This window comes from Cydia fagiglandana, chromosome 18 (assembly GCF_963556715.1).
Source record: "Cydia fagiglandana chromosome 18, ilCydFagi1.1, whole genome shotgun sequence".
Taxonomy (NCBI): Eukaryota; Metazoa; Arthropoda; class Insecta; order Lepidoptera; family Tortricidae; genus Cydia; species Cydia fagiglandana.
In genome coordinates this window covers 18,141,581-18,167,856 of record NC_085949.1, presented here as the reverse complement: position 1 = coordinate 18,167,856, position 26,276 = coordinate 18,141,581, and the positions used below count along the sequence as shown (strand labels likewise).

The following is a 26,276-nucleotide window of genomic DNA, read 5'->3' as shown; positions in this document are numbered from 1 at the left end:
AAAAAAGTTAAAAAATATGGGGGGTCCCCATACAAAAAACCTGTAATACGCGCTAAACAACCGGCCAACGGTGTATCGTTGGCGGCGCGCGGCACCACATAATTAATACAAAGAACAGAAGTAAAAAACATGCAGCGGAAACACAAGAAAAAACATTAAATCTCAATACCTGCCTAGTTTTCTTTACAAAAAGTATTGATATCCCATCAAAAACATAAATGTAAAAAAGGAGAGCCAAGTTCAATACAAAAATTATGCTTGGCTGTGGGGTTCGCCGCAAAAAGAATGGAGATTTAAATGAGTGCCAAGTTCTATGCAAAATCCAAATATGTATTTATAGGAACAAAATAACATTATAAACAAGTATTAAACTCTATTTCTTTGCTTTATTGGATACCTATAACAATTGCTGTTATTTAAAAAAAATGTGAGATCTTAAAGTAGGTTAGATTTGGCTTGGCCAGTTTTTATCAGAATTACAAAATATATATGTAGAATAACTTTATAAAATGACTGATGTAATGAAAACTGGCCAAGTCAAATCTAACCTGCTTTAAGATCTCGCATTTTTTTTAAATAACAGCAATTGTTATAGGTATCCAATAAAGCAAAGAAATAGAGTTTAATACTTGTTTATAATGTTATTTTGTTCCTATAAATACATATTTGGATTTTGCATAGAACTTTGGCACTCATTTAAATCTCCATTCTTTTTGCGGCGAACCCCACAGCCAAGCATAATTTTTGTATTGAACTTGGCTCTCCTTTTTTTACATTTATGTTTTTGATGGGTTGATTTTACCGCCGCCGCCATACATTGATTAAAACAAATTTTAATGTATTAGCGGCCGGCGTCAGCGCCGAGCGTACACTTCGTAGCCCTCTAATTAGAATCCTAGCCATTGTTCCGTAGCCTGTTGTAGTAGTGCCGCTCGTAGAGGTCGTCCCAGAGACGACAGGCCCGGGAGTGTGGGAAGGGCCGCATGGTTGTGCTGCCGGCAGTTATGTCTAGAAGGTTGTCGGTGCTTGCCTCCCAGCGAGGCGATTCGTCGCGCGTTGGTTGCCTTAAACCAACATAATAAAATCATCATTAATTATGGAGGAACGGGGAAACGATTCAGACTTTTCCTTACAAGACTGTGTAAGTAACTAAGTAGTTTTAAAATATCAAACGTATTTTTATTGGACAACACATGTTTTATGTAGCTCCATATGAAAGTTCAGTGTGTAAATTTTTTTCTTGTTTATTTAAATTTTTAATTATTTAACAAAATATACAACTAAACCTAAATAAATAAAAAAATAAAATAAATTAAATGTGTGTGTGTGTGGTGTGTAAATTGAGAACAAGCAGCAACTCGGGGTAATTAGAATTAGGCTACTCCGTTCGTTTCTGTGAGCAGCATCGGTCTTAGAAACCCCTCAGGCTCCTCGTTCACGGTTCAACACACCAGTGTAGTGTAAGAACCGGTAGTACAATTCAGATACTCACAAATACTTGACAAAGTTAGTCCAAAGCCGGACCATCGAGCGTTGCACCTCTCCATCCTCCCCTTCCAACTCCTGGCCCTTATCTGGGAACAGTAAAGCCAGTTCATCTCCATGGGCAGCCCCGGTCTTGGGGATCCCTCGCTCGGGTTCCACGCCCCATGCGCCGGAGTGTGAGAACTGGTAGAAGTACACCGGCGCGGACGCGGCGTGTAACCGCGCGCTGCGGTGCACGTGGCTTACGAAGTACGCGTCTCTGGAAATATTTGCAATCAGTTAAGACCTGATTGGTACAGAACTGGAAGAATAATATATGTATTATCGCTGTTTTAATTTTTTTTTTGCTGTATTATAGGCTTTGTTTTTGCTCACCTATGATATGCGAGAACGTCGGACATATTAACTTTGCCAGCAAAGTAAATCTCTTTAATTCGCTTTAATTCTCTGTCGTTCAAATTCTTCAATTCTTCCGGAAGTAAAATATTAAAATTTTTGACCATCCTCTTCAATATTCGCAATGCTTTCAACATTGCCGCAAAGACGTATCCTTCCTCGCTGTTGAACCCTATAATCATCGGAACGCTTCGTGCTTTGTGATTCGACAGCGAATCGAACGGCGGCTCAGAAATAAATCTCTCTTCCCTCTTAAAAGCTTTCTCTGCACACATTCCGAAGGGGTAATAAGGCAAGTTGAGCTTGTCAGCCTTGTCTGCTAAATCGACGTCATTAGCTTTGATTAAATATGACGCGATCGCGTCACTGCCGGTATATAATTTTCCAAGCATGAGGGCGCGTTCAGTCGAGTCGTAATTAAAGGCCCAAGGGCTTAATATCGTCCCGCTTTGCATAATAGCTCCGTGGAACAGGCCCTCAGCCATAGGACTAATTGTCAGTCCCTCGACGATCGCAGCCCCGAAGCCCTGCCCGCCCACTAATACATTCGCAGGGTTTCCTCTGAACGCCACGATGTTGTCCCGCACCCATCTCAGCGCTGACACCACATCCTTTGCACCGGCGTTACCCGGTATCTGTTCCTCCTTCGTGCAGAGAAACCCCACTGGACCTAATCTGAAATAGTATTAAAGTTAGTTAAAGTCAACGGTAGAAATGTCGACGGCCGTCGTAGAAACGCCCAGCCTCAGTCACCTGTGGTGTATGACGACCACCAGGACCCCCTGCCGCACCAGCAGGCCGGGGTGGTAGGGCCCGCCGCCGCCGGCCACCCACGCCAGCACGGGCCAGGGCGCGCCCGCCGTGGGCACGTGCACGTCCAGCTGCAGGCAGTGCTCCGCCGACGACGCCGAACACGTCGGCTTCTCCGACTCGCGGAGCCCGGCCCATGACGGAGCCAGACCGGCAAGCTGAAAAATATTAATGTATCGAAAGTTGGAATCCGATTTATCTCAATCACCTATGGTTGATTGGTAGAAAATGCCTAGAAACATTATGTCCGCCTGTTATCAATCTCGAGCCCTCAGTCCGCCTTGTGCGAAAGAATTGAAAGCAACCTATTCCGCGGCTTCCCCCATCACATCAGCACAGCATAGTTTTCCCCCATGCTGCTGCGAATCATATCATTTCATGTTCATCTGCCGTTGTATCACCTTGAAGAGGTTTGGGTACTAATTACCAATTCATATTTAGTTGAAGTAAATGATTCATTTTGGTTACGTTTGGATTAAATTTAATAAATTGGAACATCTGTATAAACAATGTGAACAAAACAAGTTTAGACAAAGGTAAAAAAAAACAAATTCAGGGTCATAGTATTATTAATATTGTCTTCTGGTTTGATACAGTAAAGTTATAATTTATTTTACATAATACGTTTGAAATTAATATACGTCCATACTTACATTCGGAACTTGTTTAAATTGGTTTCTCTAATCACCTCAGTCATATTATTTCTGGTTGGACATAATTATTTCTAAAAATTAATTTATGTCTAGTATCACTTGAAACCTGACTTATAGTGCGACATAAAACAGTAAAAATGGAACTAACAATATTCCATATTGAATTGTTGCCATGTTTAAGCATTTTACGTCAAAAATGTGACAGGAAGTGGCACCGTCAATAATTTTCTACTATTTCTTGTCGGACTAGTTATATTATGGATTATGGCAGTCATTGCAGTGAGTTTTTAATTAGTATTTCTCGTCTGAAATTGGGCAACCGGTTTATTAAAACCCTTTTTTTTACCGAACCTTAAACCTGGTATCTCCCCGGAGCGTGCCGTACGGGATCCCGCGGTATGACACGACCCCGTCCCCAGCCTCGCCCCGCAGCATCCCCTGCGCCGTCTGCACCACATTCTGCTCGCTCCTCACCACCAAACACGTCAACACCAACAAACTGAACATATCCCACACCTTACCGAACACTAGAATGTTACTGGGCTCGTTGCGAATACTTTGTTGCAAATTTTTTCTATTACTGCTTGAGCAATTAGCTTTTATTGTGGAACTGTCAGTATTCAATAAGCGACGGGCGATTATCGCTGCAACGCATCGTGCGTCCACAGTGAGCCACCGGTGCGTGTCCTGGGAATGATTTAATTCTATCCCGCCTGCATAGTTTGCAATAGGTGTGTACAGTTGGCTAACGAAAGCAAGCTTTGTATTCGGGTCGGGTGCTAAATGAAAATATGTTCATTAAAAGTAATTTTTGCAACAACTACACTACCATTAGTAATCGCAATCTATGCGTCTATAGCAATTTTCATTTTAAAATCATATTTTGACTGTTAAATAATTCATTACAGTATGTTAGTGCACTAGACTTGTACTTACGCTAAAGTCTAGATCAATGTAGTTTTCAATTGACCGCTATATGTATAGAGATATTCTTAGTTTCAATTAGTGTCTCAAAGCACCAAGCATCCTTCTTTAGGGGGTACAGTCACGTCCACCCACGCAACTTTCATGTAGTACTTTTTACTCTATCCAAGTCTATCCAGTGCATTAGTAAAACTTCAATTTCAAAAGAAAACATTTATTTATCTCACCGCTCATCTTATAATTACAAATAGTTTTCAGTCGATACCATCCTCCGTTTACCTTCCCTTCCGAGTCACAGACAAATGAAACAACCATCTGTTCTAGCCAAACCAATCATTGATGTCAATTATTGTACTTTTCTTTTTAATATTCCTCCTCATTCTTCTGAAAAGATACTTATCTAGACTACATTAAAGCTTTTCCCCACTTTTTACTTCGATTTAAATAACTTGCTAGCAAAAGCATAAAAACATGCCCTAGTTATATCAACTGATCCATCGAAATATGCCACACCGCTGCTCTGACGCACCATACATATACACAGCAAATTGTATGGCAAAAACGCAACGTACCTATAATACACGTCACTGGATCAAGCTTCATTGTGGTTGGTCTGTTAATTAAGGGTTACGATTACCTTTTATTTATTATATTAAGAATACGTTCTACATACACAATTTATTATTTAGGCAGGTATATATTTATGTCAGTTTCCGATACGAAAATCATAGCTTGTCATCAGCGAATAATGTCAAATAGACGAAAGCTCGATTTCCGATATTTGTAAGGGCTTCCCATGTACAGTGAGGTCAGTAACCTGCGAAATTGTATGGAGAAATTATGAATGAATTTATGCACTTTTACGGCTAATGATGGTAGCTTCCTTATTTACTTAAATAAAAACAGTATAAAATCTATCTAGCGTGTTTGTAAGTTTACTTAGTACCTAATAGCTTAACAATCATAATAATTATCCATTTCACACAGACAGTCCACCACATAACACAATACTTATAATGAGTGCTTCTCATTTGTTCTATTCTATAGATCTGTTAACTGAATCAATTAAAGTTCATAGGACCGACACGGGCGTTGGTCTGGTTCAGCTGGTCTCGTAAATGCTGTCGAAGAACTTGGTTACCCTCTGGTATTTCGGCCACTGGTCGGCCTCCTCGTAGTTGACTATGTTGTTGTACGGGGCGTACTTATCCGTTACTTCCGCCGCCGACACCGGCCGCCAGCCGTTGACGTTCGTCATTGGTTTACTGGAAATAAATAATTTACATTTACTTAAGTTCAAGATCTGTTATTAAAAAGCAGATTCAATTATTTTCTAGCTACGATTTGTGTTTTCAATGCTTTTTCTGAACGCTTTGGCGACTAACTCACCTGTATGGTATGAAGCTAGCGTAGAATAACTTGGACATTTTCGTGAACATGCTATTGTCTGCGTTGTATTCGACGTTCTTCGTTGGTTTACTAGAATTAAATACGTTAGATTATGCACAGTTAAATAAACTTTTCAATAGATACGCTGTCTCATCATCATTTGCAAGAATCGCTTATTCGCTTGCTCCTCTGAGCCCTTAGCATAAGGTTGAAAGTACTCACCCATGTCGCATGAAGTGAGTGAAGCACGCCGTCATTTTCGTAACCATGTCACTGTCTGCGGCCGACTCGATCGTATCTCCCAGCGCGTGATTGGCTCGGAACACGAAGGTGAGGTCCTCCGAGTGGCCGGCGCCAAAGTACGTCAGATTGAGCGCTTTCTTGTACACGCTGTTGTCCGCGTTATACGCGAACCGGTACAAGAATACAGGGGCTCCCTTGTTGGCGGCTCTCGTCTTTGCCAGTTTCAGCGCCGGATATATGAAGTGAGCTTCTGTACAGTAGCTCAAAAACGCCTCCATATCCAACGATTCACTAAAGTATTCCTCTTGAATGCTCGCAATTTTATTAGGAAGCTCCGCTGGCGGGGTCGTGTAAGTAACCCCTAAGGGCACCACCACTGAAGGCGTCTTTTTAATCCTTTCGACAATGTCGATCTGTTCAAATCGTGGTCTAAATGTTTCGCATTCTGCGTTTGTGAAGCCAATTATGAAGGGGATATCTTTGCCTCGACCTTGCGCTTGTAACACTTCCGGGTCATTGTCCAAGATTATATTAACCCCCGGGTGTTCGGATTCGACCACGGGACTGAATGTGAGGAGACCCGTGTAGTCCTGAATCTGTATTTCGGCTTGAATGATCTGCTCCAGCGGAAGAACAATAAGCTTTTGGTGCACCTCTTCGGGATCAGTACTGTTGATGCCTAGATAACCGAGGAATAACTCCGATACTGTTTGCGCGTAAGCTGGCGATGACGTGAAAAAATTTCTTGATCCTTCACCACTCATCGCAATGGCTCTGCAATAAAGGGGTGTCATTTAGTATCCTCTAGTGCATTATTGTCAATTTTCTGTATCCTTTTCTATCAATCAATATTTGAGGTTTACCTCTTGAAAAGTCCCTTTGCTGCTTGAGAAAGTGAGAGCAGATGGACGGAGGAAGCGCCGGCGCTCTGTCCGGCCAGCGTGACGTCGTGGGGGTTGCCACCGAAGGCCTCGGCGTTGCGCTGCACCCAGCGCAGCAGCGTCACCATATCCCGGAGACCAGCGTTGCCGGGGACACTCGACGAGTTAAGGGACAGGAAACCGAAAGCTCCAACCCTGTAAATGAAATAATTAGGTTTCTAGTTAGCTCGTTAGATGTTTAAAACTATTATACACCTTTTCATAAAGGACGAGTGTTATCTAAATAAGACTTTCTAATACACAGAGCATGTTGCTAGTCCTAAGGAATCCCAGAGGTGGAAACGGCCCTCATTAAGCCGCGACGTATACATACTATCTCCAGCGGTATTGGTCTCGTGCTAAGTCTCTGCTCGTAACAAGCTTCCGATGATCCAAAGCATATACAGAAGAAACCTTTCACACGTTTCAGGGTTTAATTACTTTATCACTTATCTAGGCGTCGTCCCTCAGGTCAATCTTTGGAAACCTCACCTGTAATTAAACGTAATGACGACAACATTCTCTTTGACGAGGTACTGCGGGCCGTGTGCGTCCGGGTCTCCCGAGCCGAAGCCGAAGCCTCCACCGTGCACATACACCAGCACCGGCAGCAGCGGACGACTCTCGCCGCGCGCTCTGCAGGGCAACGACTTCAGAGGGACGTAGATATTGGCGTGGATGCACTCCTCACTCTGACCGCGGGGATGCATGATTGGCCCATAGAAAAGGTCCCGCTGGGGACAAATAGGGCCCTCTTCGGTCGCGGGCCGGCATTCTGTCCATGGATCCGGACGCTGCAGTTCCTGAAATTTTATAAACGAATCGTGAAAGGCTTCAATTTACTTTGTTAACAGTCAGGTCTATCAAATCAAAATGTTTTGTCTTTAAAGAGCGCTAAATTCCCATGGATAAAGTTTACCTGAAAGCGGAGTTCACCGAGAGGCTGCTTGGCGTAAGGTACGGCGAGGAAGTAAGCGTAGTCACCATTGGGGTCGTAGCCGCCGCACACCCTCCCCGCCTCGGTGTCCGCCCACACGGGCTCCTGCGCGGAAGCGCTCCATGCTGGAATGGATATCATGATGAAATTTAATATACATAATATCTTCACAAGAACTGGAACACTATTGGAGACAGTGATTAGTTCCTTATTAATGCTCCAGCCTATTCCCTTTTTTCTCATTATTACAAATACAATACTATCTTTTTTCAATCAATGTCGTTATCAAGACTATAATTTTGACATACACTGGCACTTGCTAAAATGTACTAGTGTCATAGTTTGAACAATCATTGTAGTCCACCTTTTCACGAGTTTCATCGCCTTACACTGCACTAAGTATGCAATTGGTCTGCAATTTAGGTCAAGATGAAATAAATGAATGCGCTCGCGTGATCTGACCGTGCAGATTTATTTAGGTCGCACGTTACGAAGCTGGCCGGTTCCCTGCGTGCGGCCCTGCAGCTGAGGCGTGCCCTCAATCGACAGATTATGCGCTCATATGATCATCGCAACAGGAAATGAAAGCGAGTACAGTTATTACATAACAGCGTCAGGATATTCCGGAAACGATGCGATGAACAAGAGTACACATGCAGATAAATATAGAAAACAAAACCTTGGAAATCACCATTTTTAAAGCAATTCTAACTTCTGCAATTTACATAGTTTTCATAGAGCACAAGCCGATTTATGGAATATTTGTTTATACATTCAAATGCTCATGCGTTCATAAGTTTACACGATGGCTTGCCAACGCTATCCCGGACACATTTTTGAGTCTCGGTGGCACTATTTCATTAGTATGACGAGTCATAGTTAACAGATAAGCCTTGAAATTTATATGATGCTAGCATAATATTTTTAAAATGTATATGTCGTCGGCCGATCGTAAGATCAGGCAGATCGTAATGTTCCTGTGTAATGTTTTGACCATAGTTACATTAAACCAATAAATAGGTAGGATAGGTTCGTTAGGTTGCTTCAGATGCCCGAAGGGCAAACTGCCCAGAAATAGGAGCCCCGCTACGCGGGGCTCCGTCGACTCAGGGAACGAGTTAAAGATTTTCACGTTTCACGATATGCCTGATCTTACGATCGGCCGCCGACATATATAAGCCGTCATACACGTGCCTGGATAAGGGCGGGTCGGGTCGGCGTGGGCCGATGTTATTCTTACGAGACGCTATCTGTGACGCGCGGATTGTTTTCAGATGTCGCAATTATTAGCCGCTGTTATTATTTATAGGGCGTGTCACTGAACCTCGGGTCGTGTGCTTGTTTACCTCGCTGCTATCCGATGTGTTGGCCGTAATGTGGTAACTAACTTGAGACTGAGTTTTGTATTAGACATCTTATCACAGCAGTCCTTATTTACAACGATGAGATAGGCTGCATTAAATATAATAATTGACAGAAACGTTAAAAAAAGTATTGTATGGCGAAGCCTTGTCTGTCTATACTTATCTAAGATCCGATACTGTACAATTTATTAAAATAATTGGCATGGCTCATATTAAAAAAAATCGTCGTCGTCGTTTATCGTTCAATATATTCGATTCTACTTAAATACTAACTAACTAACTAATAACTACTATTGTATTGTGTGTTGTATTGTATTGTTAACTAGATTTTAGGATTCACATTGAATGTACCTACCAATAATGTTTATGAATAAAGATTTAATATATTTTTAGAACGCTTAAATACTTATCCCAAAGATATTTAGTGATCCTTTTAAACAATTATTGGCCGATACTGTATCTGTCACAAAGAGGGTCAAAGATACACTTGGGTGACTAGGTACTTGTAATCGTTATTTCATTGAAATAGAGTCTACAATGGCGATGTGTATTCGATAGCATGAACACAGGCAATGAACTCATAAAACATGTAAATGTAATCTAAACCAGTCATCTTTAATTCATACTTGTTCCATTGGACGCCGCTAAAAATATTGTGACTATTTCGCATATAATGATTCTCATTATTACAAATGCCTAAAATATATAATAAATAAACAGTTAGTCGTAAATGAATAATAAAATAGATTGAGTGGTGGAGATAAATTCCAGTTTTATTTATTAGTTACTACATACGAAGTGATAAGTATGTCCCTAACAAATCTAACAATAGAAGCATATCTTAAATATTTATAATCGTAATCTGCATATCGGTGTTAGGCAACGCAGACACGTCATATTATCTCGCTAAGTATCATTGATAAAAATATAAATCATTACACGATATATTTTATTATGTTTCGTGTAGTATTTCAAGCTGCCGCGGGGCCTAAGAAAGGCTATCGCCTTCTGCGTTTAACATTTGATCCGATAATACTCGTATAGCAGGACTCACAAGATTTTTGCTATTAGACCGTTCGTTATTGGAATGATTGCCGCCATAGGATACATATGTCTGAAAAATCTATGAGCGTGTCAAAAACTAAACCCGTAACCCAAAAATAACAAGCTCGTTTCTTCATTGCCAATGATAGGGTTATCAATAACAGTGTCTACAAAAAAGGAAAGTTGACCTTATAACACGTTTGACGCACATAATAGGTATGTAAAGTATCTCGCCCCCATCTCTATTCTCTATACATTTTTTACCTCTGGCACTAGTAAATTTTCTACACGACCTTTGGAAATGAACTTTCTTTATAATCGCCCACGCAGGTTACAATGTAGCGACCACTCGGCCTCTAGTTGTCCTTGCTGGTATTTATTAGTGCCATGCCTTATGGGAAACGATCGCAGAGATAGTTCAGAGCCGGAAACCGCTACCAACTTTTAGTATGTTGTTGGGCATGGCATTGGGTCTCCAAAACTGCCGGGAGACGGCGGCGCCGGCCATCTACTTCAGCGGAATGACGTCATCAAAATGACTCCCGCTTCGTTGCGAATATTGCATACTGCACCCAAACTATGCATAGCACATACACGTGTGGGGTATTAAATGAAAGCCAATTAAATAAACTATATTTTATTTATACAAAGTGTATCAAAATATGCAACAGTTTCAGAGAAATTTACAAAATAATAACAATTATGTAAAAAAATATTCGATTATTTGGGTTTTACAACCAAACCAAAAGTCGGACGATAAAGCAATGTACTACAACATTAAAGATGACGTCTCAAGCCATACACTGATATCAATAAAATCAAAATTGGACCAAATATGTGGAAATTATGCATCAAAATGTAGATATTTGCCCATACAAATGCATAAAAGTAAAAAAAATCCAAATTGGTCATTTTCAGGATAATCCGCATAAGCTTCTAGTATGTTATTAGCAATATGACCTGGATTCTAAAACTGCCGGGAGACCATCTTTATTGTCCCCCAGTCACGAATTATGACGTCATACAAATAATCACTGCCGAATTTCGTAAAATGTAAATTATAGCTATACTATGAGTCACACATACATGTGTGTTACATGTAATAAAAGGTTATTAAATTTAGTATGATTCACCTAAACATTATTTGTAAAAAAATGTACGGTTTAAGAGCTGGAAACAAAGAAATACCACTTTTTATGGAAAAAGTAGATGTATATCAATTTTATAGCTAAACTAAAATCGTCAATAAAACGTTGCATATAACATTTAAAAAACCAGTTATTCAACTATACATCACAGTTTACATTTTACATTTTCGATAAAAACTGTGGAAGTTGTGGAAAAAAAACTAAAGCGCGCCAACAATTCTACCTTAATGCGCTCATATTATGCAAAGAATAGTTCTAATTATCGAGTATTAAATGAATGAACATTACATAAAATACATGAAAACGACATTTTTGAATGGAACCATAATTAAAAAAATAATAATTTACTTGATAAGTAAGCAAAATACTGTTTCTTTAAGTGCATAATCTCCTCCTTTCAAAGTCGGTTAAAATGTAGCTTTTGTGACCTGGGCTACAAAGACAAATAAATTGACACCTAATTTATCAAAATCAGTTCAGTAGTTTCATGCAAACGGTACCTACACATGCACGCATAGATAGCAAATTCTGCCGTAGTCGGACAAAAAATTAAAATTCAATAATTAGACCTTTACTATTATGGCCTGGCGTGGCTTGGCATCAAACGTTGAAACCCTCAGGCCCTAGATGTTAGCAGGCCTAGCGGGCGTCGCCTCAATGAGTTAGCAAGATGCCTTATGGAGGCTTCGAAGGACCAGAGGGGTGACCTGTATTTCGGAGGATCAGAGGGAAAATTCTGCCAGCCTTCTCAGCTCAGCCTTGAAACCCTTGCACCACTCAAGATTCCACTTTTATAAGAATATCCAACTGGCGCGAAGTGGCGCAGAATAGGGCAGAGTGACGCTCTTTTGTGTCAGAGGCCAAGATCCTCTTTGCTTTGGGTCACTGAGCCAGTGATGTATGTATGTATAAGGCTAATCGAGGCTTAAATATATAATTATGTATCGCATTAAGTGAACTGATATGGCATTTACCTCGACAAGGCATTTTGTATTAGGCATGTACCTACTTACTGGCATGTAACTTTACATTTCTCTAATAATGTAGCGTAAGAGTCTATTTCATATTAATATTTACCGCGACTACAGCAGGAACTGCTGTCTACGTATGTAATTATGTATTTTTTACATGAAACAACTGATCTGATTATGATAAATGAGGTGTCAATTTATTTGTCTTTGTAGCCCAGGTCACAAAAGCTACATTTTAACCGACTTTGAAAGGAGGAGATTATGCACTTAAAGAAACAGTATTTTGCTTACTTATCAAGTAAATTATTATTTTTTTAATTATGGTTCCATTCAAAAATGTCGTTTTCATGTATTTTATGTAATGTTCATTCATTTAATACTCGATAATTAGAACTATTCTTTGCATAATATGAGCGCATTAAGGTAGAATTGTTGGCGCGCTTTAGTTTTTTTTCCACAACTTCCACAGTTTTTAGGGTTCCGTACCCAAAGGGTAAAACGGGACCCTATTACTAAGACTTCGCTGTCCGTCCGTCCGTCTGTCACCAGGCTGTATCTCACGAACCGTGATAGCTAGACAGTTGAAATTTTCACAGATTATGTATTTCTGTTGCCGCTATAACAACAAATACTAAAAACAGAATAAAATAAAGATTTAAATGGGGCTCCCATACAACAAACGTGATTTTTGACCAAAGTTATTTTTTTTTTAATTAAAGTTACAAGACTATATGGTTGGATTTGGGGTTGAACAAAAGATATTAAAATTTTACAGAAACGGTTTTTTTTTCATCTCTCTAGCTCTAAAAATAAAGATTTTAGACCCGGGTCAAATTTTTATTTTTAATTTTTTGATTTTTTTTTTGTTCAAATCGGTCCCAAAAAAGGTCTATGTATACGGAAATGCATTAATCGTTTAGTATTTTGTACTAACGTCAGCTCAAAACTGAAGTCCATTTTGCTTTATCTCTTACCGTTTTCGAGATATATCGTTCTGAAGGTACGAATTTACGAAAAAACTTTGCTATTAACTCCATCAGGCGCTGATGACCTTTTTGTATGGATATATTGAAATCCGACTCGCACTTGACCGTTTTCCATAGATTAATTTTTTTTTTGTAATTTCGGGTTAGTAAGTTCGGGTCATGATTTATATGGTAATCATCATCATCATCATCATCATCATCATCATCATCATCATCATTTTCGCTTTCAGTCGCCCACTGCTGAGTATAGGCCTCTCTTCGTGTACGCCACTTATATACATGCATTAATGTGTATGGTAATATTTAGTAAGTGACATGGCATAATGTATATTGACATAATCTGTCAAACTGTCAAATTTGTTTTTTTTTGTCAAATTTAGTGTAAAGTATTATATTTTGTCATAGTTTAGTACTAAATGTCAATGTTGGGTAATTTTTTGTAGACTGCATTTCTCATCTTAAGGGCCGGCAACGCACTTGCAGCCCCAGTGATCGCTGTGCTTATGTATTTTTGGGCGAGTTTTTGGGTTTCGTATGGGAATATTTGGTACAAAGGGACATGTTACAGTGTCCCAGTGTATATTGACATGATCTGTCAAACTGTCAAATTTGACAGTTTTTGTCAAATTTAGTGTAAGATCATATTTTGTCATGGTTAAGTACAAAATAAAATTACTTAAATATTATTATTGAATAGAATAGAATAGAATAGAATAGGTAATTATATGGTAATCATCATCATCATCATTTTCGCTTTCAGTCGCCCACTGCTGACCTATAGGCCTCTCTTCGTGTACGCCACTTATATACATGCATTTATGTGTATGGTAATATTTAGTACAAAGTGACATGGCATAATGTATATTGACATAATCTGTCAAACTGTCAAATTTGTTTTTTTTTGTCAAATTTAGGGTAGAGTATTATATTTTGTCATAGTTTAGTACTAAATGTCAATGTTGGGTAATTTTTTGTAGACTGCATTTCTCATCTTAAGGGCCGGCAACGCACTTGCAGCCCCAGTGATCGCTGTGCGTATGTATTTTTGGGCGAGTTTTTGGGTTTCGTATGGGAATATTTGGTACAAAGGGACATGTTACAGTGTCCCAGTGTATATTGACATGATCTGTCAAACTGTCAAATTTGACAGTTTTTGTCAAATTTAGTGTAAGATCATATTTTGTCATGATTAAGTACAAAATAAAATTAATTAAATATTATTATTGAATAGAATAGAATAGAATAGGTAATTATATGGTAATCATCATCATCATCATTTTCGCTTTCAGTCGCCCACTGCTGACCTATAGGCCTCTCTTCGTGTACGCTACTTATATACATGCATTTATGTGTATGGTAATATTTAGTACAACATGGCATAATGTATATTGACATAATCTGTCAAACTGTCAAATTTGTTCGTTTTTGTCAAATTTAGTGTAAAGTATTATATTTTGTCATAGTTTAGTACTAAATGTCAAAGTTGGGTAATTTTTTGTAGACTGCATTTCTCATCTTAAGGGCCGGCAACGCACTTGCAGCCCCAGTGATCGCTGTGCTTATATATTTTTGGGCGACTTTTTGGGTTTCGTATGGGAATATTTGGTACAAAGTGACATGTTATAGTGTCCCAGTGTATATTGACATGATCTGTCAAACTGTCAAATTTGACAGTTTTTTTGTCAAATTTAGTGTAAGATCATATTTTGTCATGGTTAAGTACAAAATAAAATTACTTAAGTATTATTGTTGACAGATACTGTCAAATGGGATGTTGTTTGACAGAATCTGTAAGAATCTTGAAAGTTGAAAGTTTTTTAATAAATATGGATCTTGCTTACGCAGCGTCTTATGTAGGCGAACATCGCGCGATCCCGAAGCGAAACGACGGGACGCGGCGCGAGGCGGCTCAATCAATCCTTTGATGCCCATAGAAGTGTCCTATGTAAGCGATCTCGTTGTGACCGCGGTGCGGCGCGATTTGATGAATGCTGATGGTCCTCGTTATTATGCTCAAGGCATTAGTCTTAAATAGTAGGTACTTAAGATAAGGTGTTGTATAGTAATCAAAGTGAATGAGGTTCAGTCGGCACGCGTTGATGTCTTTTTAAATTTTGTTTGTTTCATAGGAGTTTCTTTAGGAAATTTTGTTTTTAGGGTTCCGTACCCAAAGGGTAAAACGGGATCCTATTACTAAGACTCCGCTGTCCGTCCGTCCGTCCGTCCGTCCGTCACCAGGCTGTATCTCACGAACCGTGATAGCTAGACAGCTGATATTTTCACAGTTGACGTATTTCTGTTGCCGCTATAACAACAAATACTAAAAACATAATAAAATAAAGATTTAAGTGGGGCTCCCATACAACAAACGTCATTTTTGACCGAAGTTAAGCAACGTCGGGTGGGGTCAGTACTTGGATGGGTGACCGTTTTTTTAGATAATGGTACGGAACCCTTCGTGTGCGAGTCCGACTCGCACTTGGCCGGTTTTATCGAAAATGTAAAATTTAAACTGTGATGTATAGTTGAATAACTGGTTTTTTAAATGTCATATGCAACGTTTTATTGACGATTTTAGTTTAGCTATAAAATTGATATACATCTACTTTTTCCATAAAAAGTGGTATTTCTTTGTTTCTAGCTCTTAAACCGTACATTTTTTTTACAAATAATGTTTAGGTGAATCATACTAAATTTAATAACCTTTCATTACATGTAACACACATGTATGTGTGACTCATAGTATAGCTATAATTTACATTTTACGAAATTCGGCAGTGATTATTTGTATGACGTCATAATTCGTGACTGGGGGACAATAAAGATGGTCTCCCGGCAGTTTTAGAATCCAGGTCATATTGCTAATAACATACTAGAAGCTTATGCGGATTATCCTGAAAATGACCAATTTGGATTTTTTTAACTTTTATGCATTTGTATGGGCAAATATCTACATTTTGATGCATAATTTCCACATATTTGGTCCAATTTTGATTTTATTGATATCAGTGTATGGCTTGAGACGTCATCTTTAATGTTGTAGTACATTGCTTTATCGTCCGACTTTTGGTTTGGTTGTAAAACCCAAATAATCGAATATTTTTTTACGTAATTTTTATTATTTTGTAAATTTCTCTGAAACTGTTGCATATTTTCATACACTTTGTACAAATAAAATATAGTTTATTTAATTGGCTTTCATTTAATACCCCACACGTGTATGTGCTATGCATAGTTTGGGTGCAGTATGCAATATTCGCAACGAAGCGGGAGTCATTTTGATGACGTCATTCCGCTGAAGTAGATGGCCGGCGCCGCCGTCTCCCGGCAGTTTTGGAGACCCAATGCCATGCCCAACAACATACTAAAAGTTGGTAGCGGTTTCCGGCTCTGAACTATATTCCCATAAGGCATATGACTATATAGATCGCCAAACAAAAACAACTTGTTTGGCCGCACAACTAACAAACTGTCCTTATAGGTCAGGAAATGAATGCTTAAAAAACGTTGTAGAGGGAAATGCTAGGAACACAATTTTTGACTCCGTAACTTTGTTTGGACTAGTTAGGAGGTGAACATATCAAAAGTCCCCGGCTGTAGCCCCGGTGCTGGGGGGTAGAGGGGGGTAAGAAGGTCGAATTTTTCGGTTTTTCATTGATATCTTGGAAACTTTGCGTCTTAGCGACATGACTACTAAGACAAACCGAAAGCTGATAAAATTAGTTACAAGTTTTATCCAGTCAAGTTTTTCGATATCTTGAATAGTTTTTGAGATACCCGCTCTTGAAAGTTTATTTAGGGATTTTAATTTTATCTTGATATCTACATCAGTGAAGCTGTTAGGCCATGTTTGGTATCATTTTCGTATAAATCGGGGGTGCTAAATTCATTTATGGTATCACATTGACACTATTTCGAAGTAAAACCAAAATTTAAAAAAACATATTTTTTTAAATCCGTCTTCACGCTTAAACAGCTGAACCAATTTCGTTGAAATTTGGTATAGAAATAGTTTCAGTCTCGACAAAGGACATAAGATAGTTTTTATAACCAAAAACATCTTTTGAGGGTGTGAAAAGTGGGGTGGAAGTTTGTATGGAGAGTCAATAACCGCTGAACCGGTTTAGATGAAATTTGGGGTGGTATACATCTGTGATTTAGATGAAAATGATAGCAAACATGACTTCAAACCTTACCTTAAGCAGTATTAACCTCAGGAATACAGTTTCGTCGACGAAATTGAATTCCCCCCATACTCCATTTCACAACTTTAAAGGATGATTATTGAGATAAAAAGTATCTTATGTCCTGTCTTGGGACTCGAAATATCTGTACACCAAATTTCAATTAAATCGGTTGAGCGGTTTAAGCGTGAAGAGGAATTAAAAAAAAAGATATTTGTTTAAAGTTTACATGTTTTTTCTTAGGAATGGTGTCAATGTGATACCAAAAATGAATTCAGCACCCCCGACTTATACGAAAATGATACCAAACACGGCCTAAGAGCTTCACTAATGAAGATATCAAGATAAAATTGAAAGCCTTAAATAAACTTTCAAGAGCGGAAATCTCAAAAACTATTAAAGATATCGAAAAACTTGACTGAATAAAACTTGTAACAAATTTTATCAGCTTTTGGTTTGTTTTAGTAGTCATGTCGTTAAGACGCAAAGTTTCCAAGATATAAGTGAAAAACCGAAAAATGAGACCTTCTTTCCCCCCTCTACCCCCCAGCACCGGGGCTACGGCCGGGGACTTTTGATATGTTCACCTCCTAACTAGTCCAAACAAAGCTACGGAGTCAAAAATTGTGTTCCTAGCATTTCCCTCTATAACTTCTTATTGCTTGGCCTATTAACACTTAGCGAATACTATAACCAAAGTCCAAACCAATACGTAAATAAAGGTAATCTAAAATGACTGCCGTATTCGAACTTTAAGATATTCACAAGAGACGACACGTACTAGATCCATTCTAGATACGTTATAGTTTAGATATCAACTAGTTCTCTTTTGCAGCGCAATTCGGGCAACCAATGTGACTTTTACGTTAGATAGAGTAAGATATCTATTAGATGTGAATTGGATCTCTAAGTCATATCCTGTGGAAATCGTTCTAAAGTATCTCCAGAATCGCGCAAATGTCAAATTTGACAGGTTAGATCTTAAACATATCGTTATCGTATCTTGGTGATGTCTAAAAGATATCTGATAGATGTCTATTTCAAAATCCGAATCGGGCCCTGAGTTAGCCACTTTAGATTTAGGACATCACAGACATGAAAAGACATGAAAAGAAATACGTATGACATCAACACGCGTAGCATTGTCTGTCAGCTTTCATTGCGTTTGCGCAAGGTTCGTAGCACCCTCTACGCGGCTACGGCGCTACGAGCGCATACGCATGCTTGCACCCGGTGATTATCTTTGTTTACATCTGCCCGACGACTTGCACTCAACTTATATTTAACTGATATCACTTATCGTTGCAATTTATTGATATTATTGACTTTTAAACTTTACTTTTTTTATTCAACCGGTTGACATTTCGGCCTTCTAATTATTCAGATGCGGCAATCATGACTCTTAATTTTACACATACTTTACGCTATCATTAAGCAAACTACTTTTTATGCTTTTAGCATATCGTCATAAAAACGAATAATAATTTAGGACTCAGGTAATGAGTATCATTGAGGTAGGTACTGATATATTTGTCTTGATTTTTAGATTATTTAAGAGTTTAGTATGTGAACAGTAATATTTCGCTAAGGTCCCCACGTCACAGGCTAAGCCTAGAGTGGGGATCACTGTACTGCCTCTCTGTAATATCAATTTATGAAATAAATATATTATGAATTTGATATTATCTATAGAAACATGGCGTATTTCTTATTATTATTTATTATCAGCTTAAATATCAAAACAAGTTTCTATACCAATAGGTAATAGCCATATACTTATCAAAATAATCTTTCAAAATCACATTTGTCATCTTGTCAAAAATTTTCACTTTCTTGCGGCACGATATTTGTCACAACGGCGTCACGCTCTAAGTCCGAACCGTCAAAAATCCCCACAAGCCGCAGCAGTAGGTAACTCACCGCAACACGCCGCCAGCACCGTGAGCGCGCACCGCACGTGTAGCTCCATGTCGCTCGCCAGCGGGCACTGAGGCGAGCGCCCACCGCCGCCCCAATATATACTCGGACCAACCTCACTCTGTATTGACGAAGTGACCAAGCGCCATAACAAACCTCATTCTTCATAGAAATTTGACATGCTGACATCTCCACTTTTTGTCATTGTAAATCTGGAAATTAGCTTGGTCCGTACTCGGACCGACAGCACGTTATACGCGCGAGTAGCGTCAACAGTCAACACAAGCGCGCGCTGCTCGTGCAGCCTTGACGGAGTGGAAACTTACGCCTCTGAAGGCTTTTTGCCCTGTACCCAAATGTAAATACCACAGGCATCTACACTACATAATTCAATAGGAGTCTTCTCTACCATTGTGTCGGAAATTAAACATAAAACAACAGGTCACAAAATTAACTTCTAGCGTTTCTTGATCCGTTTAAAGTTCGTTGAGGTTGACTAAGAACAAGAACTAAGGGTAAACTTTACAATACGCTAGGTCAAGATAATGAATGGTCTTCAATCTTCAAAAGAAAACACGGTTTACACCGCGGAAACTAGATTAAGTTTGACTTCAAAATGAGTCCACGAATAGACAATGTTGTTTATTTTATACTAACTCTACCTACAACAGTTAACTTTTAAACGCCGCCTTTTCTTAAGACTGCATCGAGCAAAATCAGCGAAAAAGGCAGTCACCGTTTAGTGGCTAGCGTCCACATCTCTTGATAATTTTTTTTATAATAAATATCATTATTATCCCAAAGAGTGTGTTTACAACGAATCACCCTTGAAAATTTGAAATCTTTTACAATATAATAAATACACTCATGCAAAGTTGTACCTAAAACGAGATGAACGAGTGTCAGCGTTTAGTAAAATTTGTATAAAAATTTCGATGCTCAAGCTATAAAATCGAGTGATTTCGAAAGCCAGATAACTGGACTACAACGAATCAGGCTTTTCCTATTTTTCCTCTTAAAGACAACAGAGAAACTCAATCGTAAACGTAAACTTTCGTAAAATTTCCATACATCCGCCATATCTGTCAAATTCTCCTTTGAATCAGATGCCCGCTGTGGGCCGTCCGGAGCGGACGCGTACTTAAAATCTCCCATTTTGACAGTTAATTTATGACATAAATTCATGTCCGTATACGAATGATGATACCAGTGAAAAACTGTGTTCAAAATAAATAGGGTAAATGAATAATGTCACACGGAGATCAAGAGTCATTAAAATTTTGATTTGTTTTTATTCATAAGTCATAATACTTTAAAAATATAACAAATCATATAAAAAATATACGAACACAACCAAATCAGTGTAATTAGTTTCTTCCTAATTCACTAAAAATGAAAAAAGTTTGAAGATTTGTTTTATCTTATTGGAATAAATTTTCATTGTGCTGGCATTCATATTACGTCATTTTAAAAACATATATGACATAATGTCAATATACTAGATAGACAATTTATCAACAAATTTCTTCACATTTTAACGTAAACAATATAAATTATTAAAATTTTATTTATGAAGACGAAGCAATGTTGTTCACATAATATCAGCAATAAAATTCTTAGTTTCAACCAGTTTTGTTGCTATTCTGAGAGCTATCACGTGCTTTGAAAGTTAATTCAATGATATATCATAAAGAAATTGAAATCAAGACTCGACCTGCAGTCTCAGCGAGTTTTTGTGGCTATATTATCAGTTGAAAGAACGATATTTAAAGCCAATACCGCAGTGGTCTGGTTTACGAGTACCTATATTGGTTCCATGTGACGATTTTTATATAAATGTATCTATCAAATTAACGTGCTTTTATTTCATTGATATTCGGTGCAAAACGATAACTCAGTAACGAAAAATAATTACTTATCAGAAATGCCTTAGGGTTTTTTTCAGTGAACGTTTATTTATAGGTATTTATGAGGTCTTATGTCTTATCAGTGTGGCTTTGGCCTTTGGACATTTTTGTAATGCTTTGTAATAAGGTAGGTGAGGTATCTATATCCCTAATTGTAGTAACCTTTTTTTGAATGAATTACAATTTAATTATTTAAATAAAAAAGTGGTCTACAAACATACATATCCGCTCGGTCCGCTAAAATAATTTAAGTGCCCTACATAATAGGTATATTTAAGATTAACAATCAGTAAACATCATTAATTACGCTCAAATGCTTGTTTCAAAGGTATAAAAGTACAATTTGCTAAGTAAACTGTCAATCTACATTAATTATAATAGATAGACTCCTAGAAGTCAGCTTACTGAAGATTATGAACAACATATATTATAAGTACTTTCTAAATAAAATACAATTTGTTTTTCCATGACTCATGTAGGCCGTATTTTACTATAGACCATTTTAAATTGAAGATGAAATTAATTCATGATAAAAGCTAATAAGGCCCGGTAATATTTTCTATTATTCTTGAACTTATGTTCAAGTCAGTGTTCAACTGTCAGTGCAAGTAACAAGGCCCGGTTCCGAACCAACATGGTATGGTTTTTTTATAAAACGTGTATTTTTCAAAAGCGCCGGAATATTTTTATAACTATTTTGGTATATATGAAGAAACATTGATTTGGTAATAATATCCTGATTATTAATATAACTATTTCAGTTAAAATAAAGGTGGGCCTTATATGCTTCACCTGACCTTATTCGTCCACATTTAGATCCTATAGCTATATTTGGTCACTTTGGCCGTCACTCTCCATTTGATGCCGATTGTACTAACCATTAAAAGTACAGCTCATATGTACTTTTACCTGTACTGAAACTTAAGCATTTGAGCGTAATTAAAGATGTTCACTGATTATTAACATTACGTGTTAAAGAACCGTGTCCCGATTTGGGCCATGGTGCGTCCATTAATGAATCGCATACTAACTGATAGAGGTTTACGAGTACATTCAAAGAAAAATAATTATAGGCAACCCAATACTAGTGGCTTAGTATACCAAAAATAAGAGAAGAGGGGAAATGGTCGGCTCCAATCTATGAAGTCCAATCTATGCTATATTTCTTCATGCTTTTAGCAACTAGGGCAAGTTATATATCATTTTTGTATAATTTAGGGACGAGGAATTCAGTTTTTAAATAATCGTATATAGGTATAACGAATGTAATAATTTATGGTAAACATACTCGTAATGAGTCACCATTATTTTAAGTTTAATATTTGTACGCCAATAGGCAAAACACAGAGCTCTATTTATTATTTTATATATAACACCTTAACTGTACCTGTGTTCCACAAATAAATTTTTACTTTACTTTACTTTACTTTACTTCATACAAATAAACTGATTTTTGCACAATAAATGATAATGATATGTAATTTTAGGACAATTTTGGCCTTTACAATCACAGTGTGGTGATTTGTACTAAATAAAAAATTGCAAAATCTAGGCCTAGCAACAAGCTCTTATGAATCGTAATTAATCTTAATCTAACTATCAGAACAATTTATTGATGTTAATATTATTCCATAATAAAATTGGATTATTATACATATCAAATTTAACACTAAGAATTTCACAGAAGGATCGTCAAACATTAAAAAGATTGTATAAAAAATACTAGTCTATAATTTCTAGAATAAAATCTAAATGTCAAAAAAATAAAAATAGGCACTCATATATTTTTTCTGAATATTAATTAGTAGCGCGTGGCGGTGATGATTTCTATTCAAATTGAATTATGGCCAAAGTCAAACATTTAAAAAAAAAAACTGAATCTGGCATTTGAAAAGTGTGAATACAATGTTTTAATATTTTACAGATAAATTACAGGTGATAATTTTGTAGATGTGGAAGGTAGAGTTGTGCTAGGCGTGGTAAGCGGGTGCAGATGCAGGAGCAAATAATAGGCACCAAGCGTTCGTTTTCGCACACCGATTTATTGTCCGTTACGACACACAATACACACATCTATCTATCTTTATACAAACAGAAGGAGAAAGAGCGAAAGCCAAATAATAATTACAAAACACAAATTTAACGGGAAAAAGCAACTTAGTATGACAGCCTCGATAACAACGTTCGTATCTAGCTCTCTGCGCCTGCGGGAAGCGGGCACAATACATCGCTGTCAGCGCTGCAGCCGAGGGCGGATCGTTAGACCGTCAAACACGGCGCGCAGCGCTTACAGCTGCTCTAGGATTACTTACACAGAACAGAGCTCATACATGTGAAAATTATCTAATAATAAAATCGGTCGCTCTGTCCGCGGGTAATTTAATATATTTGGGATTTACAATAAACTATACATTCATCCCTACAATTTTACAAATGAAATGGGTTTCTGCCACCATTGCCACCCTATTATAAAGCAGTAGGCTTTTTTACTAATAAGGCATGCCCACCAAATACGGTCATAAGAACGATTTATTGTATGGATATAGGCTATGAATTATCTAATGATATACAGGGTGTAATCGTTAAGTGTAGCCGGGCTATAAATCCGTAAATATAACAGATATCAGAAAATTTCAAATTGATATCGAAAGTGCGTTATCCAATGAGTAAAATTACATTAATATATTTTTTTAATAAAAGCAGAAATATCCCAAACATTAACTTCAAACCCACCCATACATTTAGTACGACGACTCACCCCTCAAAGAACGTTGGTGTTGTAAGAGATAAATCTGCTTGAGATTCATTATTTGCGATAATAAACTGTAATAAAATAATAAAACTACCGTTTATGAAATAATAAATCTAACATTTATTTTTTAATCACGCCGCAAAGTTAATTTAGAAATATTTAAGGGGGCCCGTCAATGTATCGCACAAGAAGGGCGTCATTTCGAGAAACTACTGTAAACAAAAAATGTACTTCCTTAAAAAATAAGTGTTAGATTTATTATTCCATAAACGGTAGTTTTATTATTTTATTACAGTTTATTATCGCAAATAACGAATCTCAAGCAGTTTTGTCTCTTACAACACCGACGTTCTTTGAGGGTTGAGTCGTCGTACTAAATGTATGGGAGGGTTTGATTGGAAGTTAATGTTTGGGATATTTCTGCATTTATTTAAAAAAAGTTATTAATGTAATTTTACTCATTAGGTAACGCACTTTCGATATCAATTTGAAGTTTTCTGATATCTGTTATATTTACGGAATTGTAGCCTGGCCACACTTAACAATTACACCCTGTATAAGTTAATTCAGGACGCGTCATGGACCAGAACCCATACTATCCGGGACACAGTTCTTTAATATTATGTAGGACTAAAAAGGCCCTCTGTCGGTGCGGGTGACAAGGCCCAGTCCCGGGCCTTATTGAACGTATGAGATGAATTAGTAAATTTAAATATTTTAATATAGGTAGTTATGAGTTATTTGATTTCCCGATAAGTTTTAAGTAAGCATCACTTACTGACTTACAAAAGTATAAGTGTAGTACCTGAATTTTATTAGATGTTTTTAAAGCCTTATTATCAACAGAGCTTTAAAAATTAAGTTATAAGTGAAATATAATAAGCGTCTATAGTTGTAAAAAATGTTACAAGACCTATAACTAATGGAGGGATAATTTTAGATAGAGTCCACTTTTTTCGAGTAGGTAAAGTAGACGATTTCTTATATCTTTAATAATAAAACTCCTAGGTTTAATTTGGTCTATGTCTACAAACCGCATACCTACCATCGCACACCACCACACTGTTAACTGACAGTCCATAAACCTTATTACAAAAGGCATAAGGTCTACCGATGGACAGTTAAGAGCGTCGCCGTTTTGTACCTATCTTAATACAAAAGTCAACAACGAAAATAATTAATTACCTAATACGTCACATACCTATGACATGACATGAACAAACAAGGAAAGCTATATATAAAAAGTGTTTTTTCTCTGTCTTCTCACAAAGGAAAGCTTTGACAGTTTAAATTCCTCAAAGAAGGTCAGTAGTTAACACTAAACTCGAAACAGCACCTTTAAAAAAACATTAGGGGTCACTGACCTGTCCCAGTAAATTGAGGTAGTGTGCGTGAGCTGCGTTTGTGTGTGAAATGGGGTAATTTGACAGAATCTGAAAATTTACCCTCCTCGACGCCCTCTTAACACTATCTCATTTGTTACAGGCAAGCTACAAAATAGCTCCCAAGCCAATTGTCTTAATTATGACTAAAGAGTAATTGAATAAATACTCTCAAAGCATGCATCGGTAATCACTACACCTTATAAAGCAAAGTCCTCCGCCGCGTTTGTCTGTTTGTGTGTATGTATGACTGTATGTTCGCGATACATGAAAGCGTGAGTGTGTTTTGTAAAGGTTTTGTGTAACCCGTATAGTAAGTGTCTATACAACAATGATCAAGTACGTGTCACTGTGTGAAGACTGTCACTCTTCTGTTATACCTAGTAGGCCACATACTCGTACTCGACGAATGGCATTTCGAGGAATTGGACATTCGAGGCCATAATCCATGGGAAGTAGGCAGACGTAGTGTGGGCCGCGCAACTCGTCGTCGGCAGTATGGCGATACTGCCCCGCACACTTCCCTCACTACTTCCCATACCACTCGTCGAGTGTGTGGGGTATTATCTGATTATACGTACATTGTGAATAATGAGACAATGAACACAGGAAACACACTTTTTATGTCACCAACACGTATAAGGGCTCCTCTACACGATGAGCCAACGCCGGCCACTCCAAGGGACGCAGCCATGCTGTAGAACGAGATAGCAATATCACCAGCTCCCTCTAACGCATAAATGCGTCCCTTGGAGTGGCCGGCGATGGCCCATCGTGTAGAGGAGCCATTACGTGTTGTATCACTTATAATCTGTGGTGTATCTGAGTCAATACTGTCAATAGTTTTTATTTGCGGTATCGGAA

The 26,276-nt window shown here is 37.9% G+C and overlaps 2 protein-coding genes across 2 annotated transcripts in view; one reads left to right on the top strand and one right to left on the bottom strand.

The window, feature by feature from the left end:
- Window positions 1-26,276, top strand: part of LOC134673478 (serine/threonine-protein kinase D1) — a 107,229-nt gene that overhangs the window by 28,742 nt on the left and 52,211 nt on the right. The window lies entirely within an intron of this gene.
- LOC134673649 (uncharacterized) lies at window positions 894-19,432 on the bottom strand. The gene is made up of 12 exons (XM_063531651.1): window positions 19,375-19,432; window positions 7,740-7,882; window positions 7,313-7,623; window positions 6,764-6,976; window positions 5,880-6,674; window positions 5,658-5,747; window positions 5,374-5,533; window positions 3,696-4,130; window positions 2,635-2,849; window positions 1,861-2,556; window positions 1,493-1,744; window positions 894-1,064 (listed from the first exon to the last, which is right to left on the bottom strand). Exons 1-12 carry the CDS (start codon window positions 19,421-19,423, stop codon window positions 896-898), a joined length of 3,528 nt encoding a protein of 1,175 aa, XP_063387721.1. The 5' UTR covers window positions 19,424-19,432; the 3' UTR covers window positions 894-895.

Excerpts from the sequence above, each read along its gene's own strand:
- LOC134673649 (XM_063531651.1), bottom strand. The coding sequence starts at position 19,423 with ATGGAGCTACACGTGCGGTGCGCGCTCACGGTGCTGGCGGCGTGTTGC. Across the intron at positions 5,748-5,879 it reads ACTCACTTCATGCGACATGG|TAAACCAACGAAGAACGTCG; the intron begins GTGAGTACTTTC and ends ATTTAATTCTAG. Across the intron at positions 5,534-5,657 it reads GCTAGCTTCATACCATACAG|TAAACCAATGACGAACGTCA; the intron begins GTGAGTTAGTCG and ends ATTTATTTCCAG.